The sequence below is a fragment of the Notechis scutatus genome, chromosome 2 (assembly GCF_049901735.1).
Source record: "Notechis scutatus isolate UNSWTSFEM ecotype Mainland chromosome 2, rNotScu1.2, whole genome shotgun sequence".
Taxonomy (NCBI): domain Eukaryota; kingdom Metazoa; phylum Chordata; class Lepidosauria; order Squamata; family Elapidae; genus Notechis; species Notechis scutatus.
In genome coordinates this window covers 4,121,238-4,138,314 of record NC_142010.1, presented here as the reverse complement: position 1 = coordinate 4,138,314, position 17,077 = coordinate 4,121,238, and the positions used below count along the sequence as shown (strand labels likewise).

General features: G+C 44.3%; 1 protein-coding gene across 3 annotated transcripts; it reads right to left on the bottom strand.

Annotated features, from left to right (window-relative positions):
* Nucleotides 1-4,424: 4,424 nt before the first annotated feature.
* Nucleotides 4,425-13,250, bottom strand: LOC113428626 (uncharacterized). Of its 3 annotated transcripts, none has more exons than XM_087953181.1 (5): nucleotides 13,108-13,250; nucleotides 11,931-12,056; nucleotides 10,658-10,784; nucleotides 6,603-6,713; nucleotides 4,425-5,873 (listed from the first exon to the last, which is right to left on the bottom strand). In XM_087953181.1, the coding sequence occupies exons 2-5, from the start codon at nucleotides 11,979-11,981 to the stop codon at nucleotides 4,714-4,716; spliced, it is 1,449 nt and encodes a 482-aa protein (XP_087809307.1). In that variant the 5' UTR covers nucleotides 11,982-12,056; nucleotides 13,108-13,250; the 3' UTR covers nucleotides 4,425-4,713. The 3 variants fall into 3 exon arrangements, with proteins under 3 accessions (XP_087809307.1, XP_087809309.1, XP_087809308.1); XM_087953183.1 differs by having other exon boundaries at nucleotides 6,603-6,674; nucleotides 13,108-13,214; XM_087953182.1 differs by having other exon boundaries at nucleotides 12,897-13,112.
* Between the last annotated feature and the right edge of the window lie 3,827 nt (nucleotides 13,251-17,077).

Below are 17,077 nucleotides of genomic sequence, written 5' to 3'. Positions count from 1 at the left end.
CTGTGTTCTGCTTGATGGGTGTTTCTGATATCTTCTGTCTGTTTTTGGCTCTTTTTGTATCTTGATTGGCTGGCAGCATTGTGTTACTTTAATGGAGGTCTTTAGTGCAGCTTGGCCGGGTAAATGGACGGCTATCATTAGTTAGGAAGCTGGGTTTCATCTGGGTGCCTGGTTGGGGTGTGTTTGAGCTGGAGGTATCAGGGGATCTGTTTGTGCCCAGGTGTTTGCCTGGCTTGTGGTGTGGAGATTTTTGTTTGTGAGTGCAGGCTTCCAAATGATTGACAGCTTGGTGGAATCATCTCTTCTGTTCATGCTTTCTGGTCTTTTTCAATCTCTGTGGCTTCTCTGATGAGATTGAAAAAGACCAGAAAGCATGAACAGAAGAGATGATTCCACCAGGCTGTCAATCATTTGGAAGCCTGCACTCACAAACAAAAAATCTCCACACCACAAGCCAGGCAAACACCTGGGCACAAACAGATCCCCTGATACCTCCAGCTCAAACACACCCCAACCAGGCACCCAGATGAAACCCAGCTTCCTAACTAATGATAGCCGTTCATTTACCCGGCCAAGCTGCACTAAAGACCTCCATTAAAGTAACACAATGCTGCCAGCCAATCAAGATACAAAAAGAGCCAAAAACAGACAGAAGATATCAGAAACACCCATCAAGCAGAACACAGCAAACTCGAGACCAATAAACACAGACCAAGACTCCCAACCAATCAGGATGAAGAAAAACCATTCTGGCACAGCAATAGGCTGCCCCAAATTTAAATCTGAAACCACTGTAAAAGTCTGACCCACAGACGGGACATCTGAAGCCTGATGATGGCAGATGAGATTCTGCTGAAGCGTTGCTACAACTTTAAAGAACTACAATGGCGTGGGAAAATACCGAACCAAGCTGAACACCATACATGTAAGTACCCGAAAACTTAAGAAAACATATATATATATATATATATATACACATACACATACATACATACATACATACATACATACATACATATATTTTCTTAAGTTTTCGCGGATACTTACATGTATGGCCTTCAGCTTTGTTCGGGTATTTTCCCACGTCATAGTAGTGGTGCTTTTAAAGTTGTAGCAATGTTTCAGCAGAATCTCATCTGCCATCATCAGGCTTCTGCAACGTTTCGGTGAGGTCCCACTCACCATCCTCAGGCTGGTGCTTTCTGCTTTGTGCCAGTGCAAGCAGTGTGTGATTGGAGCTGCTGTCTCTCTATAAATACTGGTGGGGGGGGCTGGTGTGCTGGGCTGGTTGGCTGCGCTGCTGCCTCTTGATTGGTTCATGGAGTTGATGTTGGTATAATGGGCTGTGTGATGACCTTGTGAGTTTTGTTGTGGAGAAATCACAGCACAAGACCAAGGATACCACAGCAATAAAACTCACAAGGTCATCACACAATCCATTACCCAAGCCGTTACAACACAGGAGGCTAATGGAAGAGAGATCAAAACACAAACGACCCAGGAGATCACAACGCAGGACCCAGGATACCACAACAAAAGAACTCGCAAGGCCATCACACAACCCATTACCCAAGCTGTTAAAACACGGAATGCTAATGGAAAAAAGATCACTACAAAACAAATGACCCAAGAGATCGCACAAGATCCAGGATATCTCCACAACAAAACTCACAAGGCCATCACACAGCCCATTATACCAACATCAACTCCATCAACCAATCAAGAGGCAGCAGCGCAGCCAACCAGCCCAGCACACCAGCCCCCCACCAGTATTTATAGAGACAGCAGCTCCGATCACACACTGCTTGCACTGGCACAAAGCAGAAAGCACCAGCCTGAGGATGGTGAATGGGACCTCACCGAAACGTCGCCAAGATACTCTTAATCTTACACAGGAAAAGACCCGAACACACTGAGACCTACATACCTGTACCTGTGAAAAACTATGAAAACATACATACATACATACATACATACATACATACATACATACATATTTGTTTTCTTAAGTTTTCGTGGTATTACATGTATGGCAATCAGCTTTGTTGAGTTTTCACGTCATTATAGTTGTGCTTTTAAAGTTGTAGCAGCGTTTGGCAGAATCTCATCTGCCATCATCAGGCTTCTGTTCTGTAGAAGCCTGATGATGGCAGATGAGATTCTGCCAAACATTGCTACAACTTTAAAAGCACAACTACAATGACGGGGAAAATACCCGAACAAAGCTGAATGCCATACATACATACATACATACATACATACATACATACATACATACATATATTTGTTTTCTTAAGTTTTCATGGTACTTACATGTATGGTATTCAGCTTTGTTCAGGTATTTTCCCACGTCACAGTTGTGCTTTTAAAGTTGTAGCAGTTTCGGCAGAATCTCATCTGCCATCATCAGGCTTCTGTAGACGAACACAATACACACCAACACAATACAGAAGCCTGATGATGGCAGATGAGATTCTGCCAAACGTTGCTACAACTTTAAAAGCACAACTACAGTGACGCCGGAAAATACCCGAACAAAGCTGAATGCCACATACGTACATACATACATACATACCGTGTTTCTCACATAATAAGGCCGGGCCTTATTTTTGAGCCCGAAAAACGGCTAGGCCGTCTTTTCGGGGTGACTTAATCCCCCTTGCTCCTCGCCACCAGCCGCTCCTAACGGGCGATCATGGCCAAGCACAGAGAGCTCCACTCCACTTGCTGCAGACACCTTTGGCACCCGCCGCTGTTGCTTTCCTTCTGCCCATTACGCCGCCACGTTTGGAGCTGCCGCTTCCGTGTTTGGAGTGCCGTCGCCATTTGGAGCTCCAACGCGGAAGTGGCCGCCTCAAACATGACGGCGATGAACTTTATTTTGGTCGCAGTTCAAAGCGAGCAGAGAGGAGACTGCGATACCTCCATCCGAGATGGCAACCTCACTAGTGGATCACACGTGGCTGGAAGCCCGATTGGTGGGATACGATGGCGATCTTTTGGAGCGAGAGGAAAGGGAGAGAGAAGAGTTGCGGCGTAATTTGCAGGAGGAAGTGGGTGTACCCCACGGCAGAGCCCAAGGAAGAAGGGCTGGTAGGCAACGGAGGCGTCCGTAGCTCCGAAGCAGCCTAGAGGCGCGCCCGGGAAGAGCGCAGATGCTGCCTTGTAGTCCCAAGCCAACTGCGTGCAGCGCGCGCTTTGTTATGTGGCTCTGCGCTTTGGACATCTCCGTGTGATCGCGACCCTGTCCCTTTCCACCTGGCGTCCTTGCTGCTTTCTGGCTCTTTAGCAAGGCATCGCGGTCTCCCTCTCATGCTCGCTCTGAACTTCGCGACCAAAATAAAAGATCGCCCACCGTCATGTTTGGAGCTTCCGCATTTGGAGCTTCCGCCGCCGTTTGGAGCTCCAAACAGCGGCAGTGCTCCCAAACACGAAGCCGGTTGCTAAAGAGCCAGAAAGCAGCAAGGACGCCAGGTGGAAAGGACAGGGTCGCGATCACACGGAGATGTCCAAAGCGCAGAGCGCACATAACTAAAGGCGGCGCACGCAGTTGGCTTGGGGACTACAAGGCAGCATCTGCGCCTCTTCCCGGGCGCGTCTCTAGGCTGCTTCCGGAGCTACGGGATGCTCTCCGTTGCCTACCAGCCCTTCTTCCTTGGGCTCCCTGCCGTGGGTACACCCACTTCCTCCTGAAAATTACGCCGCAACTCTTCTCTCCCTTTCCTCTCGCTCCAAAAGATCGCCATCGTATCCCGCCGATTCGGGCTTCCAGCCACGTTGTGATCCACTAGTGAGGTTGCCATCTCGGATGGAGGCATCGCAGTCTCCTCTCTTGCTCGCTTTGAACTTCGCGGACCAAAATAAAAGATCGCCCGCCGTCATGTTTGAGCTGCCACTTCCGCGCTTGGAGCTCCAAATGGCGGCGGCACTCCAAACACGGAAGCGGCAGCTCCAAACGTGGCGGCGTAATGGGCAGAAGGGAAAGCAACAGCGGCGGGTGCCAAAGGTGTCTGTAGCAAAGGTGGGAGTAGGGAGCTCTCTGTGCTTGGACATGATCGCCCGTTAGGAGCGGCTGGTGGCGAGGAATTCCGGCCCGCCGGGCGCTCCTAACGGTAAGTCTCCCCGCTCTTCCCCCTTATTTTGCATATTTTAAAATAGGCCTAAATTTGGTGGGGAGGGGCTTAATTTGATTTTATGCCGAAAAAACATGCTGGGCCTTCCTATTGGTGGAGGCCGTATTGTTGGAGAAACACGGTACATACATACATACATACATAATTATTTTAATGTTTTAAGCTACCCAGAGTCACTTTGCAGCAAGACTGGCAGCAAACAAATTAAATTTACTTCAATAAATAGGTTACTGACTGCAGTATTTTGTCAAATCCAAGGGCTTTCAATGGAAATTAAATATAACTTTACGATGCAGAAAATCCAGCACTGATTTTATTTTTTATTTATTTGCATTATATCAAAGGTTTTAGTCAAGAGCATACAGCCTCTGCAAAATTAAGGCATCCATTCTGCCCCTTAAAAACTATCCCCAAATCCTTTAAAATGCAGAATAACGGGTGGGCCACAGATGTTAAACACCAGAGATATTACAAAACTATAATTTTGTATCCCCGGTTATGAGCAATCGATACCAAACCCCTGTTCAGGAAACATAATTCTGTCCTTCAGAAGGCTCAGAGTAGTTCATGTTTGACTGTTTTAGAATGCAGTGACGTTTGTGTGGTTTTTCCCAGGAGCGGCCGGTATTTTGAGACTTTTCTCCTTCATGTGGAATTTCTGGTGTTTCACGATGTGCGACCGGTGAGTGAAGCACTTCCCGCACTCCAGGCATTTGTAAGGTTTCTCTCCCGTGTGGACTCTCTTGTGAGCCAAGACGTTGGATCGGTCTGAAAAACGTTTCCCGCACTCGGAACACATGTAGGGCTTTTCTCCCGTGTGAACCCTTTTGTGCCTGGCGAGGGAGGAGCTGTCCGCAAAGCATTTCCCACACTCGGAGCATGCATATGGCTTCTCTCCCGTGTGGATGCGCTGATGCTTGACCAGCCCTGACCGCTGGGCAAAGAATTTCCCACACTCCAAGCAGGTGTAAGGTTTCTCGGCTGTGTGGATGCGGCAGTGCTTCACGAGAGACGAGGGCCGAGGAAAACATTTGCCGCACTCCAGGCACTCATAGGGTTGTTCTCCCGTGTGGACCATCCAGTGACTCACGAGGGTCGAGTGCTGGTCAAAACACTCCCCACACTCGGAGCATTTGAATGGGTTCATCCCTCTGTGAATCCTCTGGTGAGCCACCACGTGGGACCTGTCTGCGAAACACTTCCCACACTGGAGGCACTTGTAGGGTTTTTTGCCCGTGTGGGTTCTCTGGTGCCTCACGAAGGCCGGGTGGTCAGCAAAATGTTCCCCGCACTGCAAACATTTGTGTTGTCTCTCTTGGAGGTGAACCTTCTGGTGGCTCAAAAGGCCCAACGCGTGAGCAAAACACTTCCCGCATTCCAGACACACGTGGTGGTGGTGGTGCCCATCGACAACCCTGCCCTGACAGTGCGTGGCGAGAGCAGGGGACCATGGGAAACTCCCCCTGCAGTCTAGGCACTCACAGGCCTCTTCTTCTGGGTTCATCCTCCAGTGGTCCATGAAGGTAGAAGATCGCTGAGCCTGTTCCTCACACTCCACACATTCATAAGGTCTCTCTGCGGTGTGGATTCCCTGTGGCGTTGTGGGGCCTGACCAGCAAGTAAAAGCGTTCCCACAGGTCTCACACAGGAAGGACTCCTTTCCCACAAGAAGTTTCTGGTGCGCCTCATTGTAGTATTTGTTGTGCAGCCGAGGAAACAACCTGTTTTCCACAGAATCATCTGGTGGAATAAAAGACAAATACAGTTTGTCTTATGACCACGGTTGAGCCCAAATTTTCTGTTGCTAACCGAGACAGCTGTTGAATGAGTTTTGCCCCATTTATTACCGTTCTAGTCATAACTGTTAAGTGAAACTCTGCAGTTAAATTAGTTGTTAAGTGAATCTGGCTTTCCCATTGACTTTGTTCATCAGAAGGTCGCAAAGGGAGATTACATGATCCCAGGACATTGCAACTGTTATAAATACATGCAAGTTGCCATGCCTCTGAATTTTGATTACGTGACCGTAAGAATGCTACAACAGTGGTAAGTGTGAAGAATAGTTGTAAGTCACTTTTTCTAACGCTGCTGTAACTTTGACAGTCACTAAATGAATGGTTGGAAGTCACAGACCTATAATGATCATTGCTAGGGTTAGAATAACTTGGAAAAGCCGTCAGTAACATGAGAAAACATTACAGTCTAATTCAGAATTTTTGAAGTTCGGCAACTTTGAGGCCTATGGATTTCAACTCCCACAATTTCCCCAGACAAGTTTGAGAATTCTGGGTGTTATTATTTTATTATCTTTTTATTATTTTCTTTTATTCTTCTTGTTTTTATATGATGCTTTTAGATTGTGTGAGCCGCCTTAAGTCACCCTGGGCAAGTAGGCGGCAATATAAATTTTCTAAAATAAAATAACTACTAGATTAAACAGGCTCAATTGTCTGATTACTAAACTTGTACCTGCATTGGCGTTAGATATCTCTGTGTCATCCAGTTTGGAGATTTCTGGCAGCCACGGCTCTTCCCCATGTTCTATTTGAGAGATAAGGGCAGGCTTGAGGGCTAGAAAACCTGAAGGCAAAGTAGATATGGAAGAATGTGATCAAGCAGGTCAGTTCTGAAGGCCAGGAGCAGGCCTGCTTGCTGAGCCTAGTTCAAAAAAATCAAGATGGCGACTGATAAAAAAGCGGGTGGAGCTTCCCTCACGCCATTGTGTATGCCATCTTTTTTTTTTTTTTTAACCATATCCTGAAGCCACTCCATGCAGAGCAAAACACGGCAATATGATAAGAGATTGAAAAATGACTTGTCATTTTTTTACTGCGAGTACACCGGCCCTAGTAAAAAATTAAATTCTATTGCCAGCTCTCAAGAGAAAGCGTGTATCTATCCAAACACATACATAACACACATATACACATGCTATATGCATATATACCTGCACCATACATGTATGTGTGTATGTGTGTGTATATATGTGTGTGTATATATATATATATGTATATGTTTTCTGAGGTTCTCGCGGGTATTTGTATGTGGATCTTTGGTTATTCGGGTTTTCTCCGCGTAAGATTGGAAGTATCTAGGCAGCGTTTCGATGAAGTCTCATTCATCATCTTCAGGCTTGTGTCTTCGGCTCTGTGCTTCTTACTCTGAGAAGCACAGAGCCGAAGACATAAGCCTGAAGATGATGAATGAGACTTCATCGAAACGTTGCCTAGATACTTCCAATCTTACGCAGGAGAAAACCCGAATAACCAAAGATCCATATATGTATGTATATATGTATATATGTATACACACACGCACACACACACATACACATATGAAGGCACAGCCAGGCCTGTCCAACTACAGAGGAGCCTAGCAGAGCTGCCTCAAGCTATAACAGACAGGAATAATGAAGAACCAGCCCGGCCATCACAAGGTCACGAGCAAAGCAACAAATTGCAACAGCTGGCAGGTTAACATCATTTCTTAGAGATAAGCAATCCAGGCTGGGCCTGACAAGGGAGGAAATAACAAGAGTTAAACTTCCATCGACCAACACGACTGAAGTAAAAACAACACAGTTAATTACAGGTGGGAGGTGGTTGGAAGGGCCTATTACACGTGCAAGGGCTAAATTGATCACACACACACACACACACACAGAAAGTAACAAGGAAAACATACGAAATGTACAACCTCAATCTAAATCATAGCGCAAATAGCAAATATCTTTGCCGTAATTATAATCCTAGGCCTGGTTTCCTAGGAATTCACTGAAATACATTTGAATTAGAAATGCAGCAGACCTCGTAACCAAACATTATTTGAATTGAGGGAGAAGACCAATAAAATAATAAGGATCTTTTGCCTTTGCTGGATCCTTCCTCCTTCCCTGAGTCCTGGGTCCAGATTCGTCTCTCCCAAACTGTAACAAAACTTTGCAGGTTAAGCCTTCAACTTATGACCACAATTGGCATCAGAATTTCAGTCATAAGTTGTGATAAGTCGGAGCACCCACATGCCCGGATGCAATTTTTCTATCGTTTTTTATAGAGGTTGTAAGTGAATTATGCAGTCATTAAATGACTCCTCTCCCCCAAATGGATTGGTTTTTTTTTTGGGGGGTGTTGGAAATTGTGCAAAAAAACACCAAAACCAAAAGCAGAAACATGGCCAGACAGTACAAACAGTCCTAAATGCAAAGCTGGTTGCCAAATGTCCTTAATGTGATCATGTGAAACATTCATGTTTTCCCCATGAACATGAAGAACTCTGCATTAAGCGGTATCATTTGTACAGTAAATAACCAAAATAAAGGACAAAAGTGAGTTTTTTGAAAAATAAGTCTTAAGGGCAGCTTTTTGAAGTGTCCCAAAGGTGCTTTTTCTTTTTTTCTGACCGTTTGAGCAGTCACATGCACATTTGCGGCCTGCTGGAGGTCATTTTGCAGTGCTCTGGCAGTGCTCCTCCTGTCCCTCCTTGCACAAAGGCGGAGGTAGCGGTCCTGATGCTGGGTTGTTGCCCTCCTATGGCCTCCTCCACGTCTCCTGAGGAACTGGCCTGTCTCCTGGTAGCGCCTCCATGCTCTGGACACTACGCTGACAGACACAGCAAACCTTCTTGCCACAGCTCGCATTGATGTGCCATCCTGGATGAGCTGCACTACCTGAGCCACTCGTGTGGGTTGTAGACTCCGTCTCATGCTGCCACTAGAGTGAAAGCACTGCCAGCATTCAAAAGTGACCAAACCATCAACCAGAAAGCATAGGAACTGAGAAGTGGTCTGTGGTCACCACCTGCAGAACCACTCCTTTATTGGGGATGTCTTGCTAACTGCCTTTGCTTTCCACCTCTTGTCTATTCTATTTGCACAACAGCACGTGAAATTGATTGTCAATCAGTGTTGCTACCTAAGTGGACAGTTTGATTTCACAGAAGTGTGACTGACTTGGAGTTACATTGTGTTGTTTAAGTGTTCCCTTTATTTTTTTGAGCAGTGTATTTTGTTGATTACCATGTTTTCTGAGGGGGTCGTAGCCAGTTTCCAGTTTTGGACAAAGCTTATTCTGGCTGCAGTTAGGATATGCAAGATTAAGTACTGGTATTTCTTTTTCGAATTTAGTTCTATCATGCCTAATAAAAAAAATTCCGGTTCAAATTTTAGTTCCTCTTTTTTATTTCTAATATCCAAATTCTATTTTGCCAAAATTTTTGTGCATATGGGCAAGTCCACCACATGTGGAAATAGGTTCCTTGAATGTAGTTGCACTTCCAGCAGTTCGGTGTCATATTGGGGAACATCTTGGCTATTCTCGCTGGCGGTAGATGCCAACAATGAACCATTTTATATACATTTTATTTGTAAGAGGCTGACATTGTTGGTCTCTGATTTATCTGCTTAGAGGTGTTCCCACTAGTCTAAATTAATATTATGGCCCACATTTTTGGCCCAAATTATCATGCAATCTTTAACAGTTTCCTCTTTTAGCTTGTAGTCTAATAAATATTTGTAGATTTTACTGATCATTTTTCTTTCTTCCCCATGCCATATCTTATCTAGTTCTTGTTGAGTCATGCTAAAACCAAATTGTTCTTTATCTTTTTTGTAATGTGTTTGTATTTGTAAATAGGGCCGCCATCCTATCTTGATTCCCTGGAGTTGTAGTTGGTTCCTGGTTTTTAGTTCTCCTTTTTCTTTTAATAAATCTCTATACTTTGTAATTTTATTGTGGTCCAGGACATTGGGGTGTATAACTGCTTCCATTGTTGATAGCCACAATGGAACCCTGGGATAATGGTTCCTTTTTATTTTTTCCCAGGTATTTAACAGAACATTTCTCATCCAATGCCTTTGAAAATACAAATGTTATTTACTCTTCCCATCCCAGATGAACGCATGCCAGCTAAGTTGAAGGTCGAAACCCTTGTCAGTTTGACCCAATCTTTAAGCCATGTGGCAATAGCAGCCTGATGGTATAATTCAAGTTCTGGGAGACCGAAGCCCTCCCTTCTCTCTAGCATCTTGTGATAATTTATACTTTATCCTGGCTTTTTTCTTCTGCCATATAAATTTAGAAATTTGTTTGTTTAATTCTTCAAAGAAGTTTCCCCCCAACTTGACTGGCATCCAAAGGTGCTTTTTCAAGAGGTAACTGGACTTTCTGGGTTTTCTTCAGCTGTGAGCTGAAGAAGCTTCTTGGATGAGAAGCGAAATGTCTTCAAAGAAAAACCAGAAAGTCCAGTTACCTCTTGAAAAAGCACCTTTGGGAAAACCATGACCTGGATGATTGAGAATCTCCACAGACTTTCCGTATGTTTAATTTAAGAAATGTATAATCAAGGAAGGGTGATCACTGTCAATAAAATGGTCCAAACTTTTTCTGCAACATCCCTAGAAGCTTAATGAAGAATTCCCTTGTGGTTGCTCTCATTTCCTATAGGACAGAAAGCATTCTACAATCCCAGTATTTCTGTGTCTCATTGGCCATAGAAGATACATATCGGCTTTTCATCTAGCCCCTTACCCAGCGAGGCCACAATCCCATAATTTTCCACCATGACATCTTCATACAAAGTTCTCTGTTTTCGATCCAGCAGAGCCCCCTGGTCCTCTGTGAAATACACAGCCACATCTTCAAATGTCACTGAATTCTGTAAGAAAAATAACATTTAAAAGATACGTATGTGTGCATATGTATCTAGCTAGCTTATTACTTATTTTTTAAATGTACTTATTACATTTATATGACTGTATAGCTAACCAGTGGAATTCTGGTTCAACTTATGAAGCCATGCATCAAATTAAAATAGTCTCATGATAATCGGTAGAAAGCAAAACGATTCACTAGTCAAGACCTTGGGAAAGTGTATCCTGAGGTTATAAGCAGTTTACTCTTTCAAAAATACAAATTGCAGGCTATGTGCTCCATTCCACACCTTCAGACTGGCACAACATTTGATGGGGGCAGAGTTTCTCATTGCAAATTCTGGTCTGTAAGCCAAATGGGATGTAAGGACTACAAAAAGCAAATCTACAGATAAACAAAGGTACTTAGTCATTGAGGCCTAGATGTGGTTACTAAATTCTGCAATTCTGGAAGTGAAATTGTGGAAAAGTACTACCTAATCCATTATCCCTTTGCACTGTGCTCAACTAGATTTTTCAGGGAACTTTTCAAGTGTGATTTCAGCATTTCCCATTTATGTTCCTCAGCATGATTTTCAATACATTTAAAACTGAAACAGAAAAACAGGAATAGAAATCTCATTTATGGAGCTACTGAAAAACAGTAATCCTGTATGAAATACTGTACTAATTGGAAGTCAGAAATCCTTCCAAGCTCTTTTAAGTCACTCAGCAGTATTGCAAACAGATCCAAATCTATCTCTTATCCAATCCAGACTTAATATACTTTGTAGATTCTGGGTTCCTCAGCCTTGCCAACTTTAAAATATTTGAATTTCAACTCTCAGAATTCCCCAGTGAGCATCACTGGCTGAAAAATTCTATGTTGAAATCCCCACATCTTAAATTTGCCAAGGTTGAGAAACACTGCTCTAAGTAGACTTCAATGCTGCATTCAGAAATGGTCCATTTCCTGACATGAGATCTCCCAGCTAAAACAGCGTTGCTCCCCAACAAGTTTCCCCCAACTGTGTGGACTTCAACTCCCAGAATTCTCAGCAACATCCCTTCCAGCAAAAGAATCTTGGGACCTGGTACAAAAGTCTGCAGATTGCTCACTTAACTGAACAGTGTTTTTGCCCATTGTGTGAAAAGGAAGCCAACTTTCTCACCTTAATGTGACTCTCAGGAATTGTTGTCAGTGGACTAAAGTCATATTCCATTATCCCAGCCAGGTTTACTACTGGAGAAAATTATCATAGCATTTAGAGCTCAGTCCTCTGTGTGGTTATTTACCTCTGTGGGAACATATATAGGATTTACTTGTTAGTGATTCAGTTGTTTCAACCATGCAATACATGCAGGCTTCAAGACCTGGAGTCTCCTTTTTGTTTTATCATTCCTCATTTTCTACAGAAGTCCAACTAAGGCATTTTACTGCTTGAACGAAAACACATCTTCACCCCAGCCCGGACATTCAATATCCACAGGCCCCCAAATTGTCATATATGAGAAGTGTTTTTCCCCATTCCCAGGCATTTAAAATATAACAACATGAACATATGAAGTAGCTAAACAATCTCTTGGGACTTCAAGACAGCACATTCTTGTTTGAAGAATAGTGTTTTTCAGAGCAACCAGCTTGTGATACAAAAACTACTGCTGGGTACCTCCCTAAAACCTGGAATAACATACGACATGAAATATAAGAAGCAACCCAGAAATGAAATAAACCGTTGCTTTTTTTAATTATTATTTTTGCAGGACTCGGTGAGGGCGAACGCTCCATTTGCGGAAAGAGGCTGAATTTAGGCAACTGCGTAATTCTCAGTCTCATCTCTCCTTCCATAATCCTGAAACGCTCCCTAGTCCACGTTAACTTCATTCCCCACTCATTCCCATGTGCCACCTTGCCAAATGCCTCCGACTACAAACCCCATCACCGCTACTAAGCAACCAAGCGGCTGATGCAACCCAACACATCTGGAAAGCCGAGGCTTGGAGAAAGCCCTGCGACGCCCTTTACCCACTCCAAAATAAGAGATCACCTCGCTTTTGCCTGCTCCCACGTCTCCCTCCCATCCCTTTTCCCAGATCGCAAGAACTTTGCGAACTCTCTCGATCGACTCGTGACCCACAGCAAAGCGGGAATCGAGGATGCATCTTTCCTCTTCTCCTCCTCTCTCTCCCCGCAGCTCCGTGATGCAAAGTTTTCTGCACCCCTCCAAAAGTACGAAGAACGAGAGGATCCCCCTGCAATAGATCGAGGGATCGCGCGAGGGGATCCCACCCCCGCCTTTGGCTGCCTTCCACCTACTCCAACCCCCTCCCCCAAAAATGCTTCCTTACCTGCCCGGGCGCCTCCACCGCCTCCATATTTTTTTTTGACAATTCCATCGCGTCTTGTCGCCCTTTAGCCAATCCGGCCTTTCGAATCTGGAATCAGGAAGGCCCAATGGCCGCTGGGATTTGTGGTCCGATGTGCTTCCCTTCCCCCGAATAGAACCGGAGGCGCTTCTGGGACTCGTAGTCTTCCTTTCCTTCCACGACTTCAAAAGCGTTTCTCAATGTCAGGCGCGGCAAGATGGGCGGACTTCAACTCCCAGAATTCCCCCAGCTAGGATTCTTCTCTCACCCAAGAAGCTGAGGAATCTCCTTGGATGAGAAGCGAAAGGTCTTCAAAGAAAAAAAACGTGCCTACCGTCCCTCCTATTGTTTGTTTTTTTCTTTATATATATCCATTTCATGCATTCATAACTATGTTTATATTTATACCTGTTATCTTATAATCTCTTGACTAAATAAATAAATAAAATAAAATAAAATAAAAAGCACCTTTGGCTCTCCCAGTTAGTATGCTCTGCAGCCACTGTTTTGGAGACCCACAAGTAAGACATAAAGGTACTCTCCTCTTCTATCACACTCTCCTCTTCTATCACATTTTATTTATATAGCAGTTATTCAGATATGTTATTCCTGAATATGGGGGCTCAGTTTAAGCATCATGGCCTGACATATTTTTCATACAGTGGAATCTCTATGGAGATTCTGTCAGGCCAGACAAGGAATAATGGATGGAAACTGAACGAGAGATTTAACCTGGAAATAAGGAGAAACTTTCTGACAGAGAGAACAATCAACCCATGGAACAGAAGTTGCCTTTGGAAGTTGTGGGAACGCCATCACTTGAGACTTTCAAGAAGAGACTGGACTGCCATTTGTCAGAAATAGTGTAGGGTCTCTCACTTGGGCGGGGGATTGGACTAGATGACCTACAAGGTCCCTTCCAATTCTGATTATCTGAAAAATTTCATCCAGGTCATGGTTGTTTCAAAGGTGCTTTTTCAAGAGGCAACTAGACTTTCAGGTTTTTTCCTTGAAGACACTTCACTTCTCATCCAAGAACTGAAGCAGCTTATTTGCTGAAAAGTGAAATGTCTTCAAGGAAAAAACAAGGAAGTCCAGTTGTCTCTTGAAAAAGCACCTTTGGGACATACAATGCAACGAAACTCCCCCACTTCCCCGTGTTACTTAGTTTTGCCAAAATGTACAATCAGTTGCCTTCCATGCATAAACTGAAGGCACATTTTCATAATTCTGAATCGGACTAGCCATTTTTTTTATATTACAGCACCATGTCTAACTAAAGCACTGGAGCTTACTATGTATAAATAAATGGTATATTCAGTGGTTGTGGTGTAGTGGCTGTGGTATCTTTGATGATTTCTGTGCAACTAAACTTATAGCATAAAAAGGCTAAATTAAAAGCAGCAACCTGCTAAAAGGAAGGAAGATGAAACTGGGCAGAGGGTTGTTTTATATATTTAATTGATGACAATAACTGCTTTATAAATTACTAATTCAAAAAAAAAAAAGAATTTTTGTAGACATCACAAACTTCTCAAACCAGGACAATTTCAATTTCAAGTCAGAGAAATCTGGCAAAAGTTTTTACAGATAATTCATCCCTCCTTCTTGTCCCACAATTTAATATTTAATTACACAGTACCAATTCTTAAAACTTGCACCAGGTATTTTCAGAATTCAAGTCTTCCAATTGCCAAGTTTGAAAAACACTGTTCTAAAGCAGAGCTCTTCAAACTTGAAAGCTTTAAAATTTGTGGACTTCCACTCCCAGAATTCCTCCTCCAGTCATGTTAGCTCAGGAATTCTGGGAGTAGAAGTCCACAAGTCTTAAACTTGCCAAATTTGAAGAACTCTTGGTCTGGATGCTTTATTAAAGGAACAGGACGATGAAACAGCAATGCCATGGGCATATGATGTGGATTTTTGTCCTCAGATGAACATGTGCCCCAGTTGGATTCTTCCTGGTGCTTCTGCTTCTTCCAAATCCTAAAGTAAAAGGAGTCCAGCATCCCCAAGGATGCATTTTTGGGAGTGAGGGATGCTGGGAAGATGACCCTTAAAGGGCCGGCTCCCAATAAAGAGACATGTTTGGCCACTAAGTGGAGCCCAAGATACATTAAAGAACAACAATAGCAATAAAAATACATAATTACATACGCAAAATTTATGCGGAGGCATGACACTTAAAAATTTGGGGGCATGCTAACTGGGGCATCCTGGGAACTGCAGTCTTATCACATCGGAAAGTTATAGGATGAATACGGCATTATATTTTACCCCTATATACCACTTTAGACTAGCAATCATGAGTATCATTAGAGCAACAAGGCATCCTCCTCCATGCACCATAGAGAATATCTTAACTTAATGCCCCTGTGTATGGTTTGCCAATTGCACAGGGGCAGATAGGACAGCGCTCCAGAGGGTTGGCGCCATTGCCCAGAAGATCATTGGTTGCCCTCTCCCCTCTTTGGAAGAGCTTTATAGCTTCCGCTGCCTTAAGAAAGTGCAAAACGTTCTTAAAAATCCATCTCATCCTGGGCATCCTTTTTTTTTAACTATTACCATCTGGCAGACGGTACAGGACAATAAAAACGAGGACAACTAGGCTGAAAAACAGCTTCCATCCCAGGGTAGTAACTCTGTTGAATTCTACTGTATAGTGCAATATTAATGCAATATCAGGGGTTTTCAATTCAATTGTATGGAATGTGAGGGATGTGTGTTTGTGTTTATTTTGTTGTCATGATGTGCACTGAAGATGGTATTTAATTTCGTTGACAAGGTGCAGTGACAACCAGGAAAAAAGCCATCGAAAGCACCACTTCAATAGAGCCCACCCAAGTATTGACACTCGTCTCTGTGGCTAGGTTGCTGTTGTTTGGAAACACTTGGGAGGTTGTTCTGATGAAAGATAAACAACGGGAAAACTGATGAACCCAAAACGTTGTGGGAGATACAACATGAACAACTGAACCAATTGCTCTACATAGTACCAGCAGTAGCATTTAGTCCAGCGGTGGCTAACCTTTTTGGGCTCCTGTGCCAAAAATGGTGCACGGCTTGCACACTTGTGTGCCAGCACCCAGAAGGCAATGCGTGGCCCCCCCCCCACGCTCCCTTACGCATGCACGCGCAATCCCCACCCACCCCCCGTCGCCCCCTTACCTGCACTGCGCCTCATAGCTGATTTTCGGTCGGTTTGAGGCCTTTTCAGCCTCCCAGAGGCTTGAGGAAGGCTTCTGCAGGCCAAAAACTAGGCCCGTTTTGTCACCTCCTGTATTTTCGGAAAAACAGGAAGTGATGAAACGGGCCTAGATTTTGGCCTGTAAAGCCTGCAGAAGCCTTCCTCAAGCCTCTGGGAAGCTGAAAAAGGCCTCAAACTGCCCGAAAATCATCTGTGAGGCACGCGCATGCACAGTGAGGTAAGTTTGCCTGCAGCTCACATGCCGGCACAAATGGCTCTGCATGCCACCTGTAGCACATGTGCCATAGTTTAATCTGATATACAGGAATCCCCAATCTGTGGGCTGCAGCCCACTACCGGACGGTGTCCTATTGGACACAGGGCTGTGTGAGTGTCTGGCCATTGTGGGCATTTGTACACATGTACATCTGCCCACTCATGCTAGCTTCGTTGCAAGTGCCACATAGGTACCACCATCGCTGTGAGAGCCCCGTTCGCTTGTGCGCATACATGGGTAAAGGCGCCTGCCCCTCCCTCCCTCCAGGCCATCAACCCAGAAAGATTGGGGAACTCTGTGATATAGCACTCTCTGGGTGATTTACAATGTAAGCATTATTTGCATTATTGGCCCCAACAATTTCACTCCTCATTTTACTGACATCAAAAGGATGGAAAGCTGAGTCAACCTTGAGCCCCATCAGGATCGAACTCCTGGCTGTGGGCAGTGATAGCCTACGATACTGCACTTTAACCACTGAGCCACTA